The sequence below is a fragment of the Xiphophorus maculatus genome, chromosome 9 (genome assembly GCF_002775205.1).
Source record: "Xiphophorus maculatus strain JP 163 A chromosome 9, X_maculatus-5.0-male, whole genome shotgun sequence".
Lineage (NCBI taxonomy): Eukaryota > Metazoa > Chordata > Actinopteri > Cyprinodontiformes > Poeciliidae > Xiphophorus > Xiphophorus maculatus.
The window spans coordinates 30624457-30645175 of NC_036451.1; the positions used below are offsets into that span (position 1 = coordinate 30624457).

General features: G+C 43.4%; 1 protein-coding gene across 4 annotated transcripts in view; it reads right to left on the reverse strand.

Moving 5' to 3' along the window:
• Positions 1 to 8505: 8505 nt before the first annotated feature.
• Positions 8506 to 20719, reverse strand: part of pik3r3 (phosphoinositide-3-kinase regulatory subunit 3) — a 62322-nt gene continuing 50108 nt past the window's right edge. For 3 of the 4 annotated variants that reach the window (XM_023339011.1, XM_023339010.1, XM_005808376.2), the window contains 8 exons: positions 14725 to 14833; positions 12728 to 12826; positions 12454 to 12634; positions 11697 to 11822; positions 11299 to 11618; positions 10570 to 10644; positions 10334 to 10495; positions 8506 to 9595 (listed from right to left, as the gene is read on the reverse strand). In XM_023339011.1, coding sequence (XP_023194779.1) covers positions 9397 to 9595; positions 10334 to 10495; positions 10570 to 10644; positions 11299 to 11618; positions 11697 to 11822; positions 12454 to 12634; positions 12728 to 12826; positions 14725 to 14833 — 1271 coding nt within the window. In that variant the 3' untranslated portion in view covers positions 8506 to 9396. Of the gene's footprint in view, positions 9596 to 10333; positions 10496 to 10569; positions 10645 to 11298; positions 11619 to 11696; positions 11823 to 12453; positions 12635 to 12727; positions 12827 to 14724; positions 14834 to 20278; positions 20444 to 20719 lie in introns of those variants that run through there. The other variant, XM_023339012.1, reaches the window with a different exon arrangement.

The following is a 20719-nucleotide window of genomic DNA, read 5'->3' on the forward strand; positions in this document are numbered from 1 at the left end:
CGGACCGGTTCGGGTCGGTGTTGAAGGACCGCTACCGGGTCAACCCGGTTCTGAGCCACGAGGAGAACCGGACCGGCCCGCCGATTCAGACACAAGAATTCAGAAGTACTGCTGTGGTCGAAACCAGGTCAGAACCGAGACGAGATATGTAGCTTTCCAGCTAAATAGCTAGCTTGCTAATTTAGCCTGCTAAGCAAATATTTAAATGTATTTAGAACAGGCTAGCGTGCTAACTAAATGGTTAGCTTGCTAGCTAAGTATATTGTTTTTAGCGAGTTAAGAATTTAATTTGGGAAATAAACGTTTATTTTCCGTGTATTTATGATCTACACAAGGAGGCGGTCAGTAAACCGTTTCATTCATTCAGTGTTTTGTACTGAGGCACATCTAAAACCTGCAGGCCTGGAGTCTGAGAGCCCGGCTTTAGACCCAGCTGGTTCCTGGACCCTCCAGGGCCGCTCCAAGGATATCTGGGGCCGTAAGCGGGTTGAACTCGGTTCCTCTTCCTGTTCAGAGCTGCTGACTTGGTGCATTCTGGGAAAAGGGGAGGGGCTTGAAAACAGTCACAGGTAATTGGTTAATATCGCAGATGTTTTAGTGAACAAACATCGAAGAGATTAAACTTGTAGCATCGTTACTATGGCAACAAAAAACGGAGGGTTCTTTGCTTCCTGTAAATATTAAAACTTAAACAACGTAAAAGTTTTTAGTTTTTCTGTTGAGAGCATCAAATAAAATTTCAAAGTATTTTAAGCTGTTTGGACGACAGACGTCATGTTTACTGTGGATCTGGAGGAAGTTGCTCCCTGCTGCCCCCTGGTGGCAGCGTGTTTGTCGCTCTGTCTCTTTAGTTTGGAGTTTTTTAAACATTATTTCTGTTTCTGACAGAATCAGAAAAATATTCCAGCTTTTGGAAGCTGAAGCTTCTTATCCATCTTTATTTATTTACCTCCATCAGATCAGATCGGACCGTCGGCAGAAACTCGTCCAGCAGCAGCAGGTGGGGGCAGCACCATGGGACGGGCCTGGCTTGGTTCTGGTTTAAACTGGGCCGACTGGCCCGCAGCCACCAGTCTGTTGTGGTTCTGCGTCTCTCCGTGGGGCCTAATCAAAGCCCAACTTCTGGGTTCGTTCTGAGGCTGCAGATATTTTTAGACTCAACTTTTCAACCCGACCCGTTTCAGGAAGCAGAACTTCAGCCTGACGTTTCCTCCGTCCGCCGCTAAAATCTGGAATCGGTTTGATCTGAAGTTATCACGGAACCACCTGCGTTCAGCAGCAGAACCCGACCAGAACCTGGTCCAGTTAGCTTCCATCTCTAGAGAAAAGATCCTGAACGGGTTTCCTGTTCTTCTGACTCAAACAAAGTCGACCCGGTTTCAGTTCCGGTTCTGAAACGGCTTAAATCAAACCTGAGGAGGAAAAACCAGATTCAGATTTATTAAAGATCAGATGTGACGAAATGAATTTCTCTCAAGCATGATCAACAACCGCGGGTTTCTACCAACGAAGAAGAACAAGATAGGAAGTAGGAGGTTGACGGCGCCGCGTGTTTTTAACGACTTTTGGATCAAACAAACTTATTTTCATTTCATTTAATGCAAACGGCCATTTTGTTTTTTAGAAATCAGTGGAAAAAGAACAAAGTTTTACATTCAACCAAAACGCAGCAGGTGAAGCAGCAGGTAGAGCGCTGCTTCACCTGCTGCTTCACCTGCTGCTTCACCTGCTGCTTCACCTGCTGCTTCACCTGCTGCTTCACCCGCTGCTTCACCTGCTGCTTCACCCGCTGCTTCATCCTGGTTCTCCTGGTTGGACTTTCTCCTCTTTCAGACAGAGGTCAGAGGTTTCTGCAGATATGAAGAGCTGCTCCTCTCCCTCCTCTTCCTCGTCTCGTTATCTCGCCGGCCTCCAGATGACCCCTCCATCACAGCAACATGTTTCTGTTTCTCCCGCTGGTGTCAGAGTTTCTCTGAGATGAAATGAAAGCAGCAGATCGGATTTGCTCCCCTCCCCCACCTGCTGCTGAGCCGGTGACCGGAGTTTGACTCCTGCATTCCTCAAATCCCAGAAATAACCGGAGAGGAAGAGGCTTTGAATCTCTTTTGTTGGTTAACATAAAGATAAAAGCAAACATGGCGGACGGAGGAACCGGGTCCAACCGGGTCGCTCTGCAGAATAGCAATCAGATCCACACAGAGAGAGCCGGGACTGAAAACTGGAGAAATAAAAAAAAACATCGAGAAAATCGATATAAACATGTAAAACATAAAAACGTGCCGTCAGAGAGAAAAGGACCGGACTCTGATCCGGGCCGGAACCGTTTTACTCCGTCTTTATGAAACTGAACTTACTGAGTTTCACACATTTTTCATTTCAAGTAGAAATAAATAAATCATTTTCTCTTCCAGCTCATATTAAAGCTACATGAAGATGAATGAATGAATGAATGAATGGATGAATGAATGAATGGATGGATGGACCTGAACAGGTGAACTGAAAGGAAACGATTCAGTTAAGAAGGAACTTCAAAATAAATCCCATAAGAATTAAATATTTAGTCAAAAATAAATAAATTCACATAAAACTGGAAAGAAAAAAAGAACCAAATATTCTAATTATTAGAGATTCAATTAAAAATGTTTTAATCTTTAAATGTATTTTACCCAAACCAGCTACGTTTTCTCTAGATTCACATATTTCCATGTCACATAAAATCTCGCGTCATATTTAAGTTACAATTTCTGATGTATGTATATATTTTTTAAAAATAAAATTTGTGTTATTATCGGTTATATTTATATTTACTAATATTTCACACCGTGGATGGAGGAGCAGTTTCCCTTTGGACTTTCAGTTTTAGTTTTTCTATATAAAATGAGCAACATTTAGAATTAAAAACAGTTTCAGCTCTTAGATTATTGCATAAATAGCCATATGAGATCAATAACATATTTCTAGATTTTAATTTGTTCTTTTGATTGAAGAAAAATGTTAGAAAATAATTTATGTACTTTAAAAATGTAACCATAAAACATTACGGAAAAGTTAGTTGTGATTTTTCAAGTTTTATTTGATGTTAAATTGAGATAATTTGATGATTATTATTTAATCTGAGCTTTATTTAAACTGCCAACATCTCAGTAAATCCTAAAATAAAAAGCGAAAAACATTATTAGAGTTTATACACTGCAAAACAAAATCTTACTGAGTGTTTATTTTAGTATCTAATGCAAATATCAAAAACAATTTTACACTTTTCAGCAAGATGTGGATGATAATTCCTTAATGTTAATAAAAAAAACTGTTTAACTGGCAGATTATTTCACTGTGTTTGACTTTTTACTGACGGCTGGGAAACGCCGCGGCTGCAGGAAGCGTGTGAATCTGTGAGACGTCAGGATAACGAGGCTCAGCGCCAGGGCCGTCCAGCAGCCCGGCCCCCCGGGGTTCCCCGGGGGGCCGGGCTGTAATCAGGACGCCGGCGCCTCCCAGTGGAGCCGCTCTAAAGCTCTGATGGAAACAGAATAAAATATTTAGAGGCTCACGCTGGCAGCGGCAGAAAGATTAAGATTGACATGAAAACTCGTCTCTCCATGTTTTTTTTTTTTTTGACCTGAATTTGAACTGCGGCTCATTTGCAGCTTCTGCTTTGGGGCCAAACTGGAAAGTTTAGAGGTGAACTTTAGATAAACTCTGGGAAATGAAAAATGGTCTGAATGGAAAACATGGAGCTAAAATAATCGGCTAGAACCAGGAAGTCCAGCTGAGGTTCTGTTTTCATCGCTCTGCTCCCGTTTCTCCGGTTCTAAACGTCTCCTGATCAAATATTCAGCTAAAAACCATTTTGATGCTTTGATGGATCAGATGTTGTTCTGATCTGTTCACTGATCAAGACGTTTCAAACCGCGGCTCATTACAAAGGATCTGGACGAGATCCAGGCTTACTGGATCTCGTCGACCCAGTAAGCCTCCAGTAAACCGTTTCCATGGAAACGTCCGGAGCAGTTTTAGCTTCGTTTGTTTTCAACCACAGGAATAATTTCAGAAAACATAAAGAGAAAATACTCTTAACTAGTACTATAAGTAAAACTAAATCATATTTAACTGATAAAACTAAGATCTAATTAAAATGCACAAAAAGTCACAACAAAATAAAACTGAACTATAATGAAAAACCCAAACAGGAAATGTTCTAGTAAATAAAATATTTATAACAGCAGTTAAAGCCGTTAACCTGCAGCTGCACGAAGATCAGAAACGAGGCGTTCAGGAACCGGCATGCGTTTAGTGGTTTCTGTGAGGCGTTCAGGGACCGGCGTAAAGCGTTCATGATGAGGCCCTCGGTTCTGATGCCGGACTGATCGGATCTGGGCTGTGAAACGTTCGAAGTGGTCGTCCTCTCTCGGTTTTTAAATCGCTCCATTTTTACTTTTCCTCCGATCGATCTGCTGCGTCAGCACTTCCTGTTGGGTCCATCCGGTTCCTGGAACCGTAGATTCCCATTCCCAGCCAGGATTTGAACCCAGAACCTTTCTGCTGCCAGGCAGCCTGGATAGCAGCTGAACAGAACAGAATTCAACTTTACTGCCACAAAGCAGCGAAATGCAGTTTGCATCCAGCCAGAAGTTTAGCAAGAGAATAAAAATCTATATTCCAAATGTTTTTCAAACTGAGTTTATACAGTTTATGATGCTGCAGCTGCTCCATGTCAGTAACTGGTGAAGAAATGAAGGTTTTGCAACACAAAGTCAGTTTAGTTTTAACGAAAACATCCTTTAAAAACTCTTCAGTTTGTTTTCAGCACAAAGGAAACACACTTAGCCCGTTGTCATGGCAACAGCCTGATGAAAAACATGAAACATGTTCCTGCAGCTGGAGAAGAAAAAACCTGACAGGTGGCTGAAACAGCCATGACCAACTCAGTCATCTCTGACCAATCAGGACGCAGCGGCTCACTGAGCGCGCTCAGTCCAAACGATGAGTCAGAACGGACAGGAAGCCGACCTTTAGGGTTCCTTCTTTACACTTCCAGGTCAGCAACAGAAATCCTCCAAACATCCAGACCCAGGACAGGAGTCCATGTTGAGCAGGTATCATGTTGGGTCCATCAGAACCGTTGGCGCCTCCTGTAGGTCCGCTGACGTGTCTCCGCTCTTCATCAGCGTCTGCTGACTCATCCCGCCTCCTGCTTCGTCTCAACGACTCTGTCAAAATAAGCCCGGCTGACTGTCAGCCGGTTCTGATACAGAACCGGCTGCCGGGCCTCAGGGTGACTCAGCAGAACAGCAGAGCTGAGTCACACAAAGTGGAGGCCAAATTTCTGCCTGAGGCAAAATAATCCTGAAGGCCGAAACGCTCTGGTCCAAAATATCAACTCAAACAGGGAACTTTCTATGAAACTCTCATAGAAAGTTTGTGGTAAACTGTGTTTACACAACACACATCTATATTATACATTATATATATATATATATATATATATATATATATATATATATATATATATATATATATATATATATATATATATATATATATAATCTCATAAAGGAGACCAACAGTCCTTACATGAAGAACTGTGTTATTAAATATTTCTGAACAGGTTGAGATTATAAATGATGCCCAGAATCTGAAGATTTCTAATTGAAACAGATTCCTACAGGATTTTTTTAATGAATGAACTTTCCATCAGTTACTGGACTAGTTGACATAAAACACACCAACACAGATGTTTGCATTTGATCAAAATACTTTCTTTATTCTGCAACAGAATCCAAGATGGCGGCGCTGCACTGCTGCCCAAGTTAAAACCAATTCAGAATTTACAACCAACAAACTTCTGCAACCGAAACAAGAAACCAAAGTGAAACTGGAGCGAAAACAGGAGAAAACGCCGAGAGCCGTTCAGGAATAAAAAACTTCAGCAGATAAATAACAGTTCAGATTTTTAACCGTCGACTTTCTCTGCAGTTCAATTTGCTCGTAATTCAGTTCAGATCAGAAAACACCAAAAACAGACAAATAGTTGTTTTCCAAAGACATCTATTAAACATTTTCTTTCTTTTTTTACACACATAAAACAACAGTCAAGTACCAAAGATGCATGCTGGATCTGTAAAAGGGAACGAACGGGACGGGCGTCATGTACAGTTTTAAAAATCAGCTTTTCTCTTAATCTGTGATATTTGTCGTCGGCGGCTGAGCCGGGTGGTAAGAACGCGACACGACTGAGAATCAAACCCCTTCAAACCGTCGCTGCAAATAAAACTTTGCAGTTCTGCTGAGAGGAAACGCCGCTGTAACAGTCCTGCGATGGTGGAGCGCCGGAACGCGTCGGCGACTGGATCCGACCCAAAGGCCGCTTCGGTTCCCCGACACGTTCCAGACAAAAGTCGAGTTTTCCGGAAAGTGGAAACTTCAACCAAACAGTCGAAGAAAAGTAAACTTGGTAAAACTGATTGTTTTGGTTTGATGCACGAACTTCCTGTTTGCTTTTAGTGCCATGAGGGAAAAAGTCGTCCTGATGGGCGGAGCCTCATGCACGAAACCCCGCCTCCCTGACGGAGGAACATCGCAATCTGGAGAGAAACGTCGGGAAATCATCCGGCAGAAACTGTAACTGTAAGTCCTGATGGTAAAAACTGGATCTGAACTAAAATTTACTTCAATTCACCAATTTTCAGTAAATCATTAAATAGATGATTTGTTTATAAACCAACTTTTATTTTGAATTTATTGGAGCTGTTTCTATGATGGAATAATAACCAGGTCAAAAAATATACAAAAGTCGATGCCAGAATAAATCACATGAATTAATTTGCAATATTATGAGAAATTATTCTATTACGTAAAAGTCGTAGTAATGCGACAAGCTTGAAATAAATGTGAAATACCAGAATGAATCACGTAACGTCGTCATATTCTGGAAAATTATACTGTGAATAAAATTATGTGTGGCAAACATGAAATAAGAAAGTTTGAAAGTAATCAGTCCAAGAATAAATAGTGAAAATTAAGTTGTATTACACAAAGTTGTAATAATATGCAAATAAAGTCATAATACGTGAATAATGTGCAATAGTCAAACTACTTACATAATGAGACGTGAATAAATTCATAAAACCTTGCAACTTCTCACCATTATATCTTTTCTCTTAATTACTTTTGTTCGCCTGGCTGTAACTCCGTCATATTTCAGCGACTTGAAAATTACAGGCTGTGCATTTATTACAGGGCAAGTTTTAAAAAATAAAACATCAAAAACTAAAAGGAATCCAACATTAGATGGACAGACTCAGGTTTTATTGTTTCCATGAATTTTGATGAAACAAATGACATTTTTTCCACCAGGCTTTATTAATAACCAGATTCTGGACGTTTTAAACTTGTTTTTCTGCAGGATGATTTTCCCAAAAGGATTCCTGCGTTTTGTGCAAACAGACGGATCCGCTGGTCGTTTTCTGAAATCCAGACACAGAACAGATTTTCATGGCGATCCACAAACTGAACACTTTTTTTCTTTTTACATCTGGAATGTAAACAAACCAGGATTTTAGATTCTTCCTGATGCAACAAAAAATCATTTCCAAGTGGCAAAAGGAAATAAATCCTCTGATGAACTAAAATCTTTGGTTTAAATGTTCCAGGGATGAAAATCGAGCTTCCAGCAGTAAATATAGATCTATATCTGTAGATCAGACATCACAGGGAGACGTGTGCATCTCCATCCGGGAAACCAGAAACTCAGACTACTCTGCTTAAAACTTTAATAAACTCTCATAGAAACACATTCAGCACTTCAAGTAGTTCCCATGGAGACGGTGAAGAGGTCAGAGGTCACAACAAACTGACCGGATCGGAGCCGGACCCAAAAACAAAAAACCCTGATTCGTTTCGTTTTCCCGCTGCTGGCTCGAAAACACCTGAGGGGGGCGACCTCCCGACCCGACCCGGTCCAGTCCGACCCGGTGGCACCTGCAGAGGTCAGTCAGTGTGTGGTGGGTGAACATGGATCAGAACCCGTCTCTGTACATTCAAACGGGTTCAGAGAACCGGAGCGGAGGGAAACGGTGCAGCAGAACCGGGTCGGTACTTTGTGCTGCTGGAGTTCTGCCTGGTCCGGTCCGGAGTTCTGTCAGCTTCACTCAGCATGAAATAAATAAACATTCACAGTTCAGCTCCTTTGCCGTGGTTCTGAAGAGCGGTGCGGCCCGACCCGGTTCTGACCTGCCTGCCGGGTCCAAACGGGAACAGCTTCACCACGGATGGCTTTCAGCTCCAGACGGGTCCAAACACACACACACACACACCTGTGGCTTTTTGTGGACTCACTGCAGACAGGGGGAGGAGCCAGCGAACCTGGTCATCAGCCAATCAGAGAGCCAGAAGCTCCACAGGAAGGAGGCGCCGCCCAATCAGCTCAAGCGGCCCAGTTAAAGTTTGAAATGTTAAATTAGTTTTAATTAATTCATGGAACTTTAAACATGCAGAAAATATTTGAACCATAAATAGAAAAATTTCACTTTGATGCTCAAAATTAATTTAGTTTTTTCTTTAGGGGAAAATTTTCTGCTCTGTGTTGCAGTTTTTAACTTAACCACTAGATGTCAGTACATTTCTATGGAAACGATTTGCCAGAGCTTGGAAATAAATCTAATTATTTTTAATTAGATTTATATCTAAACTCAAATATTGTGTGTAAGAAGAAAGGTTGGAACAATAAAACAAGTTCTGCATATTTTAATAAGGAAATAAAACTCATTTTGTTAAATCAGGTAAAATTGTTTCATTCTAAAGTTTTAAATCTCATGAAAACATTTTCTGGTTTATTCGACTGAATTCATTTCCAGCTCTCTCTATTAAATTCTTCGGTTCTGATTGTTTTGTTTAATCTAAATTTTTTATTTCTCTTCATGTTGGATCAAAAAGTTTCTGCTCAGGATTCAGAAACAAAAACATTTTAAATTTAAAAAAAAATTGCTGTTTAAATTCAGCTTTTAATCTAAATCAGGTGGATTAAGACTGTAAAGTGTAAGAATCGGCTTCCAGCTGCTGCTCGGAACCAGAACCGGAACCGGAGTGAATAAACAGCTGAAGAACTTTCTGAATGGTTTTAATTTACAGTAAATGAATAATAATTTTGTTGCAGGGCGTTTTTGATCAGGCTTTAGAAAGGACGCCTCCTGTGGACCTGATGAAGCCCAGACCTGTGGCCCCGCCCCCAACATGGCGGCCCGGCAGCCCCAATGTTTCCAGACAGAGTCGATCGGGTCGGCGTTGAACCTGAAACGTTTCTTCTCTTCACATTCACTTCCTGTGCAAATCAAGCAGTCTAGATGTAGAGCGCCGCCCGGGAACTTCTAGTAAAAATAGATCTAGTCCCGCCCCCTGGGTTCACCTGCAGAGGGGGGGCGCGGGGGCGTGGACGGGGTGGGCGAGGCGCACGTTGAGCGCGTCGTTGTGCTGCACCAGCGAGGTGAGGCGGTAGTGGAGGACCAGCTCCTTCAGGCTGCCGTACAGGAAGTACGGCTCGGCGAAGCCGAAGCCGCGCGGCGTGCTGTAGATGACGCAGTGCTTCACCGCGCCCGACGCCCTGCAGGGACGACACGGGGGTAAAACACCAAACTACAGACAGGAGGAAATTGGTCGGGTTCTGGAGGATCTGGGGCAAACTGCTTCAGATTCTGCACCAGTAAGGTCTGGACTTTGACTAGGCCATTGCAGCTCCTTAGTTTTTCCTGTCCTGTTTCAGGTTTAGAGCCGAAACAAGTTGAATAATTTGGATTCCTTGATTACTAAAGAATCTGGATCATCCGTTCAGCGCTCTGCATTCAGAAGGTTGCTAGGCAACACTTCCACTGGGACGGGTTCATTTTGTTTAATTACATCAATTTTAAAGAGCTAAAAATTTTAATGCAATTAAAAAATGTTTTTATTTTATTTTGTATTTTACATTTGGAGGTTCCAGTGTTACATGTTTCTGGTACGACCATAAATCTGACGCACAGCTACATCGCAGTGAAGCTGCTTCTAGACCATCTGATTGGACGCTGCACAAGACTGTTGTTGTGTTCAAGTTGTGCTAAGAGAAGTTAGCTTATCAGCAAAGCTATGCTAGCCTAAAGTAGCATCTCAATGCTAATCATGTAGCAGCTCAATGCTAATGCCCTGAAAATCTTTGCTCCAAACTCACTGATGAAGAACAGACAGATCCAACCCTCTGCCCCACTACGGTAACTATGGTAACCATGGTAGTTTAGGTAAGCTAGCTGCTCCAGAACGAGACCCTCCCTGATTGGTTCGCGGCGCCCTGGGTGTGTGGCGTACTCACACCACAGAGCAGGCGTAGCAGCCCTTCTTGCTGCTCTCTCGGATCAGGAAGGCTCCGTCGGGCTTCCCGCCCAGCAGCTCCTCCGCCTGCGTCCGGCTCACGTCTCCTACGAACCAGCTCTTCTCGTCGTAGTGAGGCAGGCTTTCCTCTTCCTCGCCGCCTCTGCAGCCACAGAAACACACAGTGAGAACGCCGCGCCGCAAACATGGCCACTTCCGGCCGAGGCGGACACTCACTCGGCGGCGGCGTCGTTCTGTGTGCCGAGCCAGTCGTTGATTCGTTTCTGCCGGACTCCTTTATGGTTCAGCCAGCTGGTGGAGGAGAAGAGGAATGTCTGATTACAGAGGAAGACCCGGTCTAGAAACACAAAGTTTTCATATTTATATGACTGAGTTTCTATAAATAGAACCGTCTCTGCTGGAACTCACTGAAAAACCGACTGCTGCAGCCAAATCAGCTTAAATCTGGCTAACTGTTAGCAAGCCTTTAGAAATAAAGTGACCCAAATCCTGTTCCTACTGCGAAAAATGTAATTAAATGTGAACGGGTCAGTTGAAAACAATATTTTAAATAATAAGTAACAATGTTACTTTGAACAAAATCAAACTGATGTCAGAAGTTTGTGGACTGTTGCGTTGATGCAACCGAGTATCTTTGAATAATTAGAGATAATATCAGTCAAGATAATATTGATTATCTTGGCCATCATAACATGTGATTCACCAGAATCCAAAGTGGGCAAGAGGACAAGGCAGGGCTGAAAATGCTGGTCAGAAGTGGAGCAGAAACGATGTGGACCTGAATGCTGTCAGATTCTGAATCTCTGTTTTGTCCCCACAAAATGCTTTTAAAAGTCGAAGTAGGGAACTGGTTTGTTATGTTTCTAAACTATGCCGACTTCCTCCTACAGTCACAAAGCTCAGTTTTCCAGACAGGAAGCAGCGGTGCGCCTGCTGCCTACTTACACCAGGTGCTGGTCGCGGATCTTGCGCAGCTGGATGAGGTCGGGCTTCAGGCTGTTCATCTTCTTGTCCGTCTCGCGGTTCTCCGTGGCCTGCGTCTTCAGGTCCTGCTCCAAACGCACCTTGCTGTCGTGGATCTCCCCCAGGCGGGACTTGAGCTTCTCGAAGTTGACCAGGATGCGCTCCATGTCCTTGTCGCCGCTGCAGCGGCTGCAGCGCTCCACGCAGTCCTGGCTGCAGCGCTCCTGCGTCTGGCACTGCTCCTCAAAGATCTTGATGGTCTCGTTGAAGGCCTCGATGGCCGTGCGCTTCATCTGGATCTCCTAGGAGGTCAGGAGAAGGTTGGGGGCAGCAGAACAACGTGAAGCGATGTCATGCTGGTTGGAAACCAGGAAGTTTACCTGGGAGGTCTTGGTGAATTCCTCGTACATCCGGTCGTACTCTTTGCTCTTCTCCTGATACTGGCTGTGATATTCCTGCAGCTTTTTCCCCACAGCGTCAATGTTGTCCTCCTTCACCAGCTGGTCCTGGTCAGAAGATGGAGGGACAAGTTTAAGGTCAAACATTTACTTCAAACTCAAAGCTGGGCAGCACAGAACCAAACCACATCTGTTAAAGACACTCAATGAGCCGACTCTACAGCCCCTGGGAGGCAGGGTGGGAAACCCCTGACCTTCACTGCTTTAAGACTCAAATTACTGCAGTTCAGCAACAGCCTGTTAACCTACGGAAGAATGATCCTGCCAAAATTAGCAGTAAACAGAAATGATTGAATGGCTTGATAAAGTAATTAATTTACCAATAATGCTGCCAAAAAATGAGAATTTTCCTCTGATTTTACTGTAAAGTGCCTTATTCAACACTTTTCACTCCCTTTTTCACATTTTTTCCCCACTTAGCCACTTTTTGTAATAATATTTCATCTTTGTATTTTCAACTTATTCAAGTTTTTAAAAATACAGAATGTGGAACTTTGAGAAAATAAATGTAATAAAATGCACATTATTTGGACAAAGTAGGAACACAAAAAGATTGAAATTAAACTGTAAAATTAAATAGTGATTATATAAAAACTGCTGCAGTTTGGACAGAAACAGGAGAAATTCATCTAAACCTTCTGTCACTGAGCTGCAGTCTGTTACCCAGCATGCACCTCACCTGCTGGAAGCGGGACACCGGGTAGGTGAGGCGAACGTCCAGCTTGGTGTTGTACTGGGCCAGTGACTGGTGCCGGTAATGGCTGATGAGCTCCACCACGGAGCTGAAGGTCAGCGGCTCAGAGAAGCCGAACTTCCCGTCTTGGTGGTAGATCTTAATCAGTTTGTTGTTGCCTCCCTTCCTGAACAGAACCAGAACCAGAGCAGAGGGTGAGCCGGGTCTGAACCAGAACCAGAGCAGATCCGACCGGGAGGTCTGGGCGGCGCCGGCGTACCTCAGGGTCAGGGTGTAGTCCCCCTGCATCTTGGTGGAGGCGTCCCGCACCAGGAAGGTCCCGTCCGGCGTGTCCCTCAGCTTCTCGTTCACCTCCTCCCTGTAACCATGGCAACAGGCTGATCAGACAACCGAACAGAACCCCAGGAAGCCAACGCGGCCGCCCCCTGGTGGCTGGACCTCCAGCTGACTAGCTGGGTTATTGTTGTGATTATTATGGGATGTTCTGCGTATAAAGTCATTCATCAGCAGATCTCAGACGCATGATGAATGTACTGCCGGGATCCCTGAGGTGTATGGAGCGCCAAGAGGGACAAAATTAAACAAATACACAAATGTGCCATTAAATGTCTCAGGATATAATCAACAGTAAAGTTTCCTCCAGAAAACCAGCTAAGCCCAGTGAGGCGCCTGGAGGCGATCCAGGGGTTTGTAGTTAAAGATGTTATGTTGACACACAGTTTCTTTCCCCCAGTGTGTTACAAGCCTGGCTGCACGCCAAGCTTTAAAAAAAAAAACACACACATATATACATTTTTTTTAATGCATTTAATCCAGATCATAAGCGTTTCTGTTGCTCTCAGTGTTTCATTGGTGGAGATTTATTCCTAAAATATAAGTTAATAGCTGATGTTTTCAAAGCAGGGAGAGCGGACCAATCACAGAGCTGGCTCCTCTGCGCATTGCCTGAAGTTTACTTCAGCGCGGATGGCGCCCGCCTCCTCAAGCTGGACTCAGGCTGACCTGCTGATATTTTCATCAACCCCCTGTGAGGAATCATGTTTCTTTCCAGAACTCCACATCAAGGTGAGAGTTTGTAGTGGCTTTCAGAGGAGTGTTGGAGAGGTGAGAATGATTTATTTTTGTGAACAAAGAATTATGCAGCATTTACATCTCAACATGCAGCCCAGCATGTGGCGCTGTCTGCGCTGTAAAGACAGAGTTTAATGTGATGCTGTGAGTTTAATCTTTGAGTTTGAGCTGTTTGTTCACAAAGATAAATCATTCTCATCGCTCCATCAACCCTCAGAAAGCGACTACAAGTTATTCCTGCAGTTCATTGAGCTGCACAACCAGAGCTAACACGGCGGTTTAAATGTAGATTCTCCAGAGAAACTTGATTCCTCACAGGGGCTTGATGAAAATATCCATACAGGTCAGCCTGAGTCCAGTTTGAGTGAAAGGAGGCGGCAGCGGCAGCGCACAGAGGCGCCAGCTCTGTGACTGGTCCGCTCTCAAGACTTTAAAAACATCAACTATAAACTTAGATTTTAGGGATAAATCTTCTCCACCAATGAAACGCTGAGAGCAACAGAAATCCAGCTTAAAATAAAATAAAATAAAGCGTTTTTTTTTCTTTCAATTATTCATTTTTCTAAAAACAAAAAACAAGAAACGCTTAGACTGGTGGGGAGGCGAGTACAGCCTGGTGGGCCGCCAGGCTTATAATACGCTGGGGGAAACTCTGCAATTATATATAATTAATCACTTTTATCCAATAAATTCATCAAAAATACATATAATTCTATATATTTATTTTTAAAAAGAGGGAAATAATCTTATGCATTTTTTAAAGCAGTTGCCAGGTTGCCAATAGGGGGCGCCAGTTTGTGGTGCTGTCATTTTGGGGTCACAGGTTGAAAAGTTTGGGAACTCGTGCTGTGCACTGCAAAAACACAAAACCCTATCAAGTATTTCTAGTTTCTAGTGCTAATATCCTAGTAAACTGAAAATAAGACAAAACTAATTTAAAAGTAAGTTTAGTTTTCTGCAAGAAATAGGAGATTTTTTAAAGTCCATAATCACTACATAATTAATAAAAATAGTCCCAATGTACTGGTTCCACCAGCACCATGTTACATGTGGAGGCCTGATGCTGAAATCACCATAGCAACCATCAGTAGCAGCAGATTAAAACAGATCATTTTGTTCCCGTGATTCAAAGAGCTGAGAGAAACCAGAACATTGTTCCAGACGCGAGAGCTGAGGCGGATCTACCTGGATATGTCTCCCCAGTACCACTCTGCTTCCTGCAGCGAGTCGCCATCGTCACCTCTGACCCCGGAAGAAGACGACGCCTGGAGTTTGATTGGCTTTGGAGGAAGAGCTGAGAGAGAGAGAGAGAGAGAGAGAGAGAGAGAGAGAGAGAGAGAAATGAGACACCTGGGAGCAACATGGGAGGAAATCAGCAACTTCATCACACTATCTTATATTGATTTGCTTCGATGATGATACAGTGTTATCCCAGGAGATGATTTTGATTCCGTCTGCCATCAATATGACGCAATAATCAACCAATCAATATATCAACTTATAGAAACAACTGAAACATGATTTGATAAATAAATGCTTGTAGCTCTGCTCCATTTTCCTGGAACCCTTTAAAAGAAACTTCCAGATTGACTGAATTTATCTCGTTTAAAGCTTTTACTTCCTAACCAAAAGTTCTTGAAATCGAAAATACTAAAAATTGGATTTTTAGTTGAGGTGTGCCGACCGATCAGCCACCGATCATAATTGGCCGATTTCCGTGAAAAAGTGTTTACCGACAGTGACGGGTAATCGCCGATCACTGTGACGGGTAATCGCCGATCACTCTCTTGTTGCCGATCACCTGAATGTGCTGCTGATCTCTTTCCTTCACACTGCGCAGCGACAAATCCTAAGCGATGTGGCGAGGAACTAGAACGCTCTGAGAGCGAAAGGAGAAGTTTGCGTGGTCTGCCGAAGAAATATTTCGGGGGTGAAGCTCATCAAAATTCTTCAACACAATGAATCTAATATCACGTTTAAAAAACAAACATTTGTTTGAGTTTGGCTACATCGACTCTCACTGCAGGCAAAAAAAGGGACATCCGGAGCGATCAGACAGCAGGTAAAGCAGCGCACAGCTACCAACACTCACCGGATTAGCATCAAGGTCAGAAAGCTAAACAAATAACCTGAAAAACTATTGAAGTCCTTGAACTAGCGGTGCAAGACTCTGGTTCTGCTCCCGCTGCTGGGCCGCCGCTACGCACTACAGCAGGGGTGTCAAACTCAAATCCACAGTGGGCCAAAATTTTAAATTGAACAAAGCCGCGGGCCAAGGTTGAACAAATGAATCTTTTAATATGGACCCAAACAAGTTTTGATTTAACAATAAATATTGAACAAGCAAGGCTGCACAGTGGCGCAGTTGGTAGCACTGTTGCCTTGCAGCAAGAAGGTCCTGGGTTCGATTCCCGGCCAGGGTCTTTCTGCATGGAGTTTGCATGTTCTCCCTGTGCATGCGTGGGTTCTCTCCGGGTACTCCGGCTTCCTCCCACAGTCCAAAAACATGACTGTCAGGTTAATTGGTCTCTCTAAATTCTCCCTAGGTGTGAGTGTGTGTGTGCAGGGTTGTTTGTCCTGTCTGTCTCTGTGTTGCCCTGCGACAGACTGGCGACCTGTCCAGGGTGTACCCCGCCTCTCGCCTGGAACGTAGCTGGGGATGGGCACCAGCAACCCTCCCGACCCCATTAGGGACAAGGGTGAACAGAAAATGGATCGGTGGATGGATATTGAACAAGCAAGGCTTATATAACTTAAAAGTGCAGGTGTGCAAAACTGAGTTGCTAAAAATAATAAAACATATAAATGGCATATTAAATAAAGTTTAAATAAAAATTGAAAGCCTCCTTTCTGAGGTAAATGTCAAAATTAGCTTCGTACACAAGCTAATAAATTTGAAAATAAAATAACATAACTATGAATAAATCATTAAATAAACTATGAATAAACATTCAGGCCTTGGAGTAACAAGAAAAGGTGCATAGAAAACTTATTTATTGCTCATTTTGCGACACACTGATCTACTCTGATGCAGCCAAGCCAGATATCTGGCATCTTTTCTTGGATGCCAGTTCATCAATGTCGGGGCTCAGAGTTTGAGCTGAGGAAACCTTCATTATCGAACAAAGGTGTTCGTCAGTCAGACGTCTCCTGTGAGACGTTTTCATCATCTTCACTGAGGAGAAAAGTTGCTCACATACATATGTAAACAGATATTCTGTCTCCCACCTGTCCAGAAAAGTTCTGTTTTCTGTCTTTCTTTTTGCCATTGTTTGGTAGGGTAACACAGTGACGGCTGTAGTTTGAGGTCGCAGTGAGGTTTGGGGGAGAGGCCCGGGGCTGCGGGGTGCGCCGGGGCTTTCACCCAAGGAGTGAAAGACGGATCACCACCTTCCTAATACATCCATGTCCGCTACCATAAGTGCTACTGACACAGAGGAGGAGGCGGGTCTGCCTGTGTCCTGATTGACGCGCCAAAAAACAGCAGAGCATTATGGGATTTGTAGTATAAGCGGTCACAGCGTTGCCACCGTGTAATACCGGCGGGCCGGCTCTAATATTAATTTGAAATTGCCTCGCGGGCCAAATATAATTACACTGCGGGCCAAATTTGGCCCGCGGGCCAGAGTTTGACACCTATGCACTACAGGGTCATATTTCACAGATGGAGCGCCGTTTCTGCTCCACCCGCAGTGAACGTCCGCTTAAAGCAACAGGAAACTTATAGATTTTACATATGTATTAAAACTTTCACTATGTAATAAGATGAGATAGATAATCTCTGAAAAAAATAACCTCCCTGTGTTCTGCATAATTACTCTGCTCAGCCACAACCAGCCAATCAGAACCAGCATTAATGATATTATTTCATATGGGCAGTGTTATGATATTTATTTGATTTATGTTAAATTAGGCTGTTGAGAGCTTTACTGTTAAATAGTTTTACTGATTGCAGGTTTTTCAGTCCTTTTGACTGAATGCTGCTGTTTTGTGCCTGCAAATATTTTGTAATTTATGTCTAAATTAGGTGAATTTATTGCCAGATCATTTTTCCATTTTGCCAGATCACGTAGCAGTATTTATACCGAAAGCAAAAAATTAACAGCCAATTCAGGTGATTGGCAAAGATTGGCCTCATGGATGATCGGTATCGGAATCGGCAGCAAAAAACCTGATCAGAGCGTCGCTAAGTTTTAGTATCTGAAAAACAATAATCTAAACATTTGTTTTAATCCTGAGAAAATGAGTTGAATAAAAACGGAAACACTAAAAATATTTTTCTTAATCAATAGTAAATAAATGGTCTCACATCCGTCGTGTTTAAGTGAATTTTAAATCAGGGTTTAACAAAAACTGATCAGAAACAAAAACTTTTGTCACTTTTTAGACATCAAAGCAGAATTTAAACCTTCAACCTTTTCTCTGGAGTTCAAAGTTCAAACATGGTTTTATCTTCCTGCATCGCCCTAATGATGATGTGGATCGATATTTCTGCTTTTCTGTGAATAATAATCGGTATTGTTGCACCTCCAAGCAACATGGCCGCAGCGCTGCAGACGAGTTCAGCAACTAAACAAAATCCACAAGTTTTTCCTCAAAGCAGCTAAAAAACAGCAGAAAATATCAGGTCATAAGACAATAATGTCACATTTTAGCAAACAGTTACTGTTTCCATTCAATTCTCATATGAATTTTCCATCTACTGGTTTTTCCTGTCATAATAATCAATAAATCAATTAATCTAATAATAAATAAAACACTCAATAATTTCTATTAGCATGATATATTGGTTTTTTTCTTTGTACCAAAAACTGGATGATAAAAGTTTCAGTCTGCTGCTTTGGTCTCAACTGAACTTTATTTTGAAGGAGAATTTTGCTTACAGAAATTTCATGATTTATTTTATTTGTTGTTTCTGGTTTGTTTGTTTATTTTGAATATTTAAAATGTCTTCTGGTTCCAGTGTCAAATATTGATTAGAATTTAAAGTTTATTGACCTTTGAGAATATGATAATTATAATTATTATGCCAGTAGCATCATATAACTGGAAAATGGTCTGAAAAGACACTGATGGAATATTCAATAACTTCACTGAACTCAGATCCCAAACAGGCATTTCCCAGCCGCTCAACCTGCCACAGGTAGCTAAACCAACAACTAACTAACTCACTCTGCACAACCGACTCTCCGGTTGCCTAGCAACAGCCGGTTGCGAATCTGGCGCAGCAGCAGTTTCAGGTTTCATCACCATGCCTCGTGGACAAACTTATTGTCTGAATAATCGATTCCTAAAATAATTTTGTAATTGGCTGCAGCCGTAGTCGTTTACCAGAGAGCATGTGATCTCACTGGTTAAAGCTTTAATAAACAAATATTAATATTTCCTTTTCCTGCTGAGTCTCTTTGTCTGCAGCCGACAGAAAATCTGACATGTTCAAAAAAACTGAAGAATGAAAACGTTTCAGGAAAATCAGCAGCTTGTAAACTTCAGAGGAAAACAAACCTGGAATGAATGAATGAATGAATGAATGAATGAATGAATGAATGAATGAATGAATGAATGAATGAATGAATGAATGAATGAAGTGAAGCTCGTTGACTGGAGGATCCGTCTTGCTGCTCTGATGGAGCGCCGACCTCTGATTGGCTGCAGCTGCTGGAACATTTTGTCTCCTCCACAAACAATAGTTCAGAGTCACAAAGTAAGACGCAGCACCAGCTGCAGCACCAGCTGCAGCAGCATCAGGTCCAGCATCTCCTGCAGGAAACCAGGAAGCTGCAGCTCAGCTTCTCATTTAAACCAACAAGTTTAGAAAGTTTTCTGCAGTCAGGAACACGTGGCTCACACACACACACACACAGATACACACACACACACCCACACAGATACACACACACACCCACATAGATACACACACACACACCCACATAGATACACACACACACACCCACATAGATACACACACACACACCCATATAGATACACACACACACACACCCACACAGATACACACACACACACCCACATAGATACACACACACACACACACCTACACACACACACCCACACAGATACACACACACACACACACACCTACACACACAGTAATTATAGTTTCATAAAGTGCAAATCTCTAAACTAACTGATCTGAGGTTTGATCAGGAGCAGAAAACAGATGAACCAGAAACTGAACCCATGTTTCTGTTCCATCAGGTCCTTCAGGTCCAGAACCAGAACCAGGTGATCCTGCATCCGGACCAGAACCGCCCAAACAAAGAACCACTGAGGAGCTGGAACCGCTTTCCAACCGGACCACACCGAGCCGAGGGGAACAAAGGGGCCAACAGGCGGCAGACAAAGGAGCACAACACACACACACACCGGGACACACACACACACACCGGGACACACACACACACACCGGGGGACACACACACACCGGGACACACACACACACTGAGAGACAAAGTCCACTAAAAAGAATCGGACCCAGCAGAACAGCTGATCAGAACCAGTTCAGTTCAGGCTGCAGCTGATCAGACTGACGGATCAGAACAATCAGAACCATGCTGGTTCTGCAGCAGCTGGAGGAACTGGACCCGGTTCTGCTGGACTGAAGCTTCAAACTGTCCTGAGCCCAGAAACACAGAAAGTTCTGGAAGTTCTGCAAGAGTAGGGATCACTTGACTCTGGATCAGAACCAGAGCCGCTGGAGGAATGAAGGTCCGAGTCCTACCGTCCTGCACGGTGCCGTCCATCAGTTGCATGTTGCCAAGCAACCGGACCTTAGCTGCTCCTCCTCAACGCTCCGTCGGACTGAGGAACGGACCGGGCCGGGCCGCTCCTAAACCCGAAGCCTCAGCCAATCAGGACGCAGCCTGGCAGGAGGGGGCGGGGCTCTGAGGAGGAAGAAAGGACGGAGGAGGAGCTAGACCCAACAGGTGGGAGCAGAACCGGACCGGGTCTGAGCTGTGGAGGGGAGCAGAACCGGACCTGGAGCAGAACCCGTCTACTGCCTGGATTTGTTGTGAGATTTGCAGCTGGTGGAGATTTGATCAGCTGATTGATGCTTCGCCTCCTCTAACCGGGCCTCAGAGGCCCAAACAGAGCAGCACCACGTCCGCCTCCGACCCGATCACAGAGGTTCTGTCTGAAAACCGTCAAACCAACCAACCAG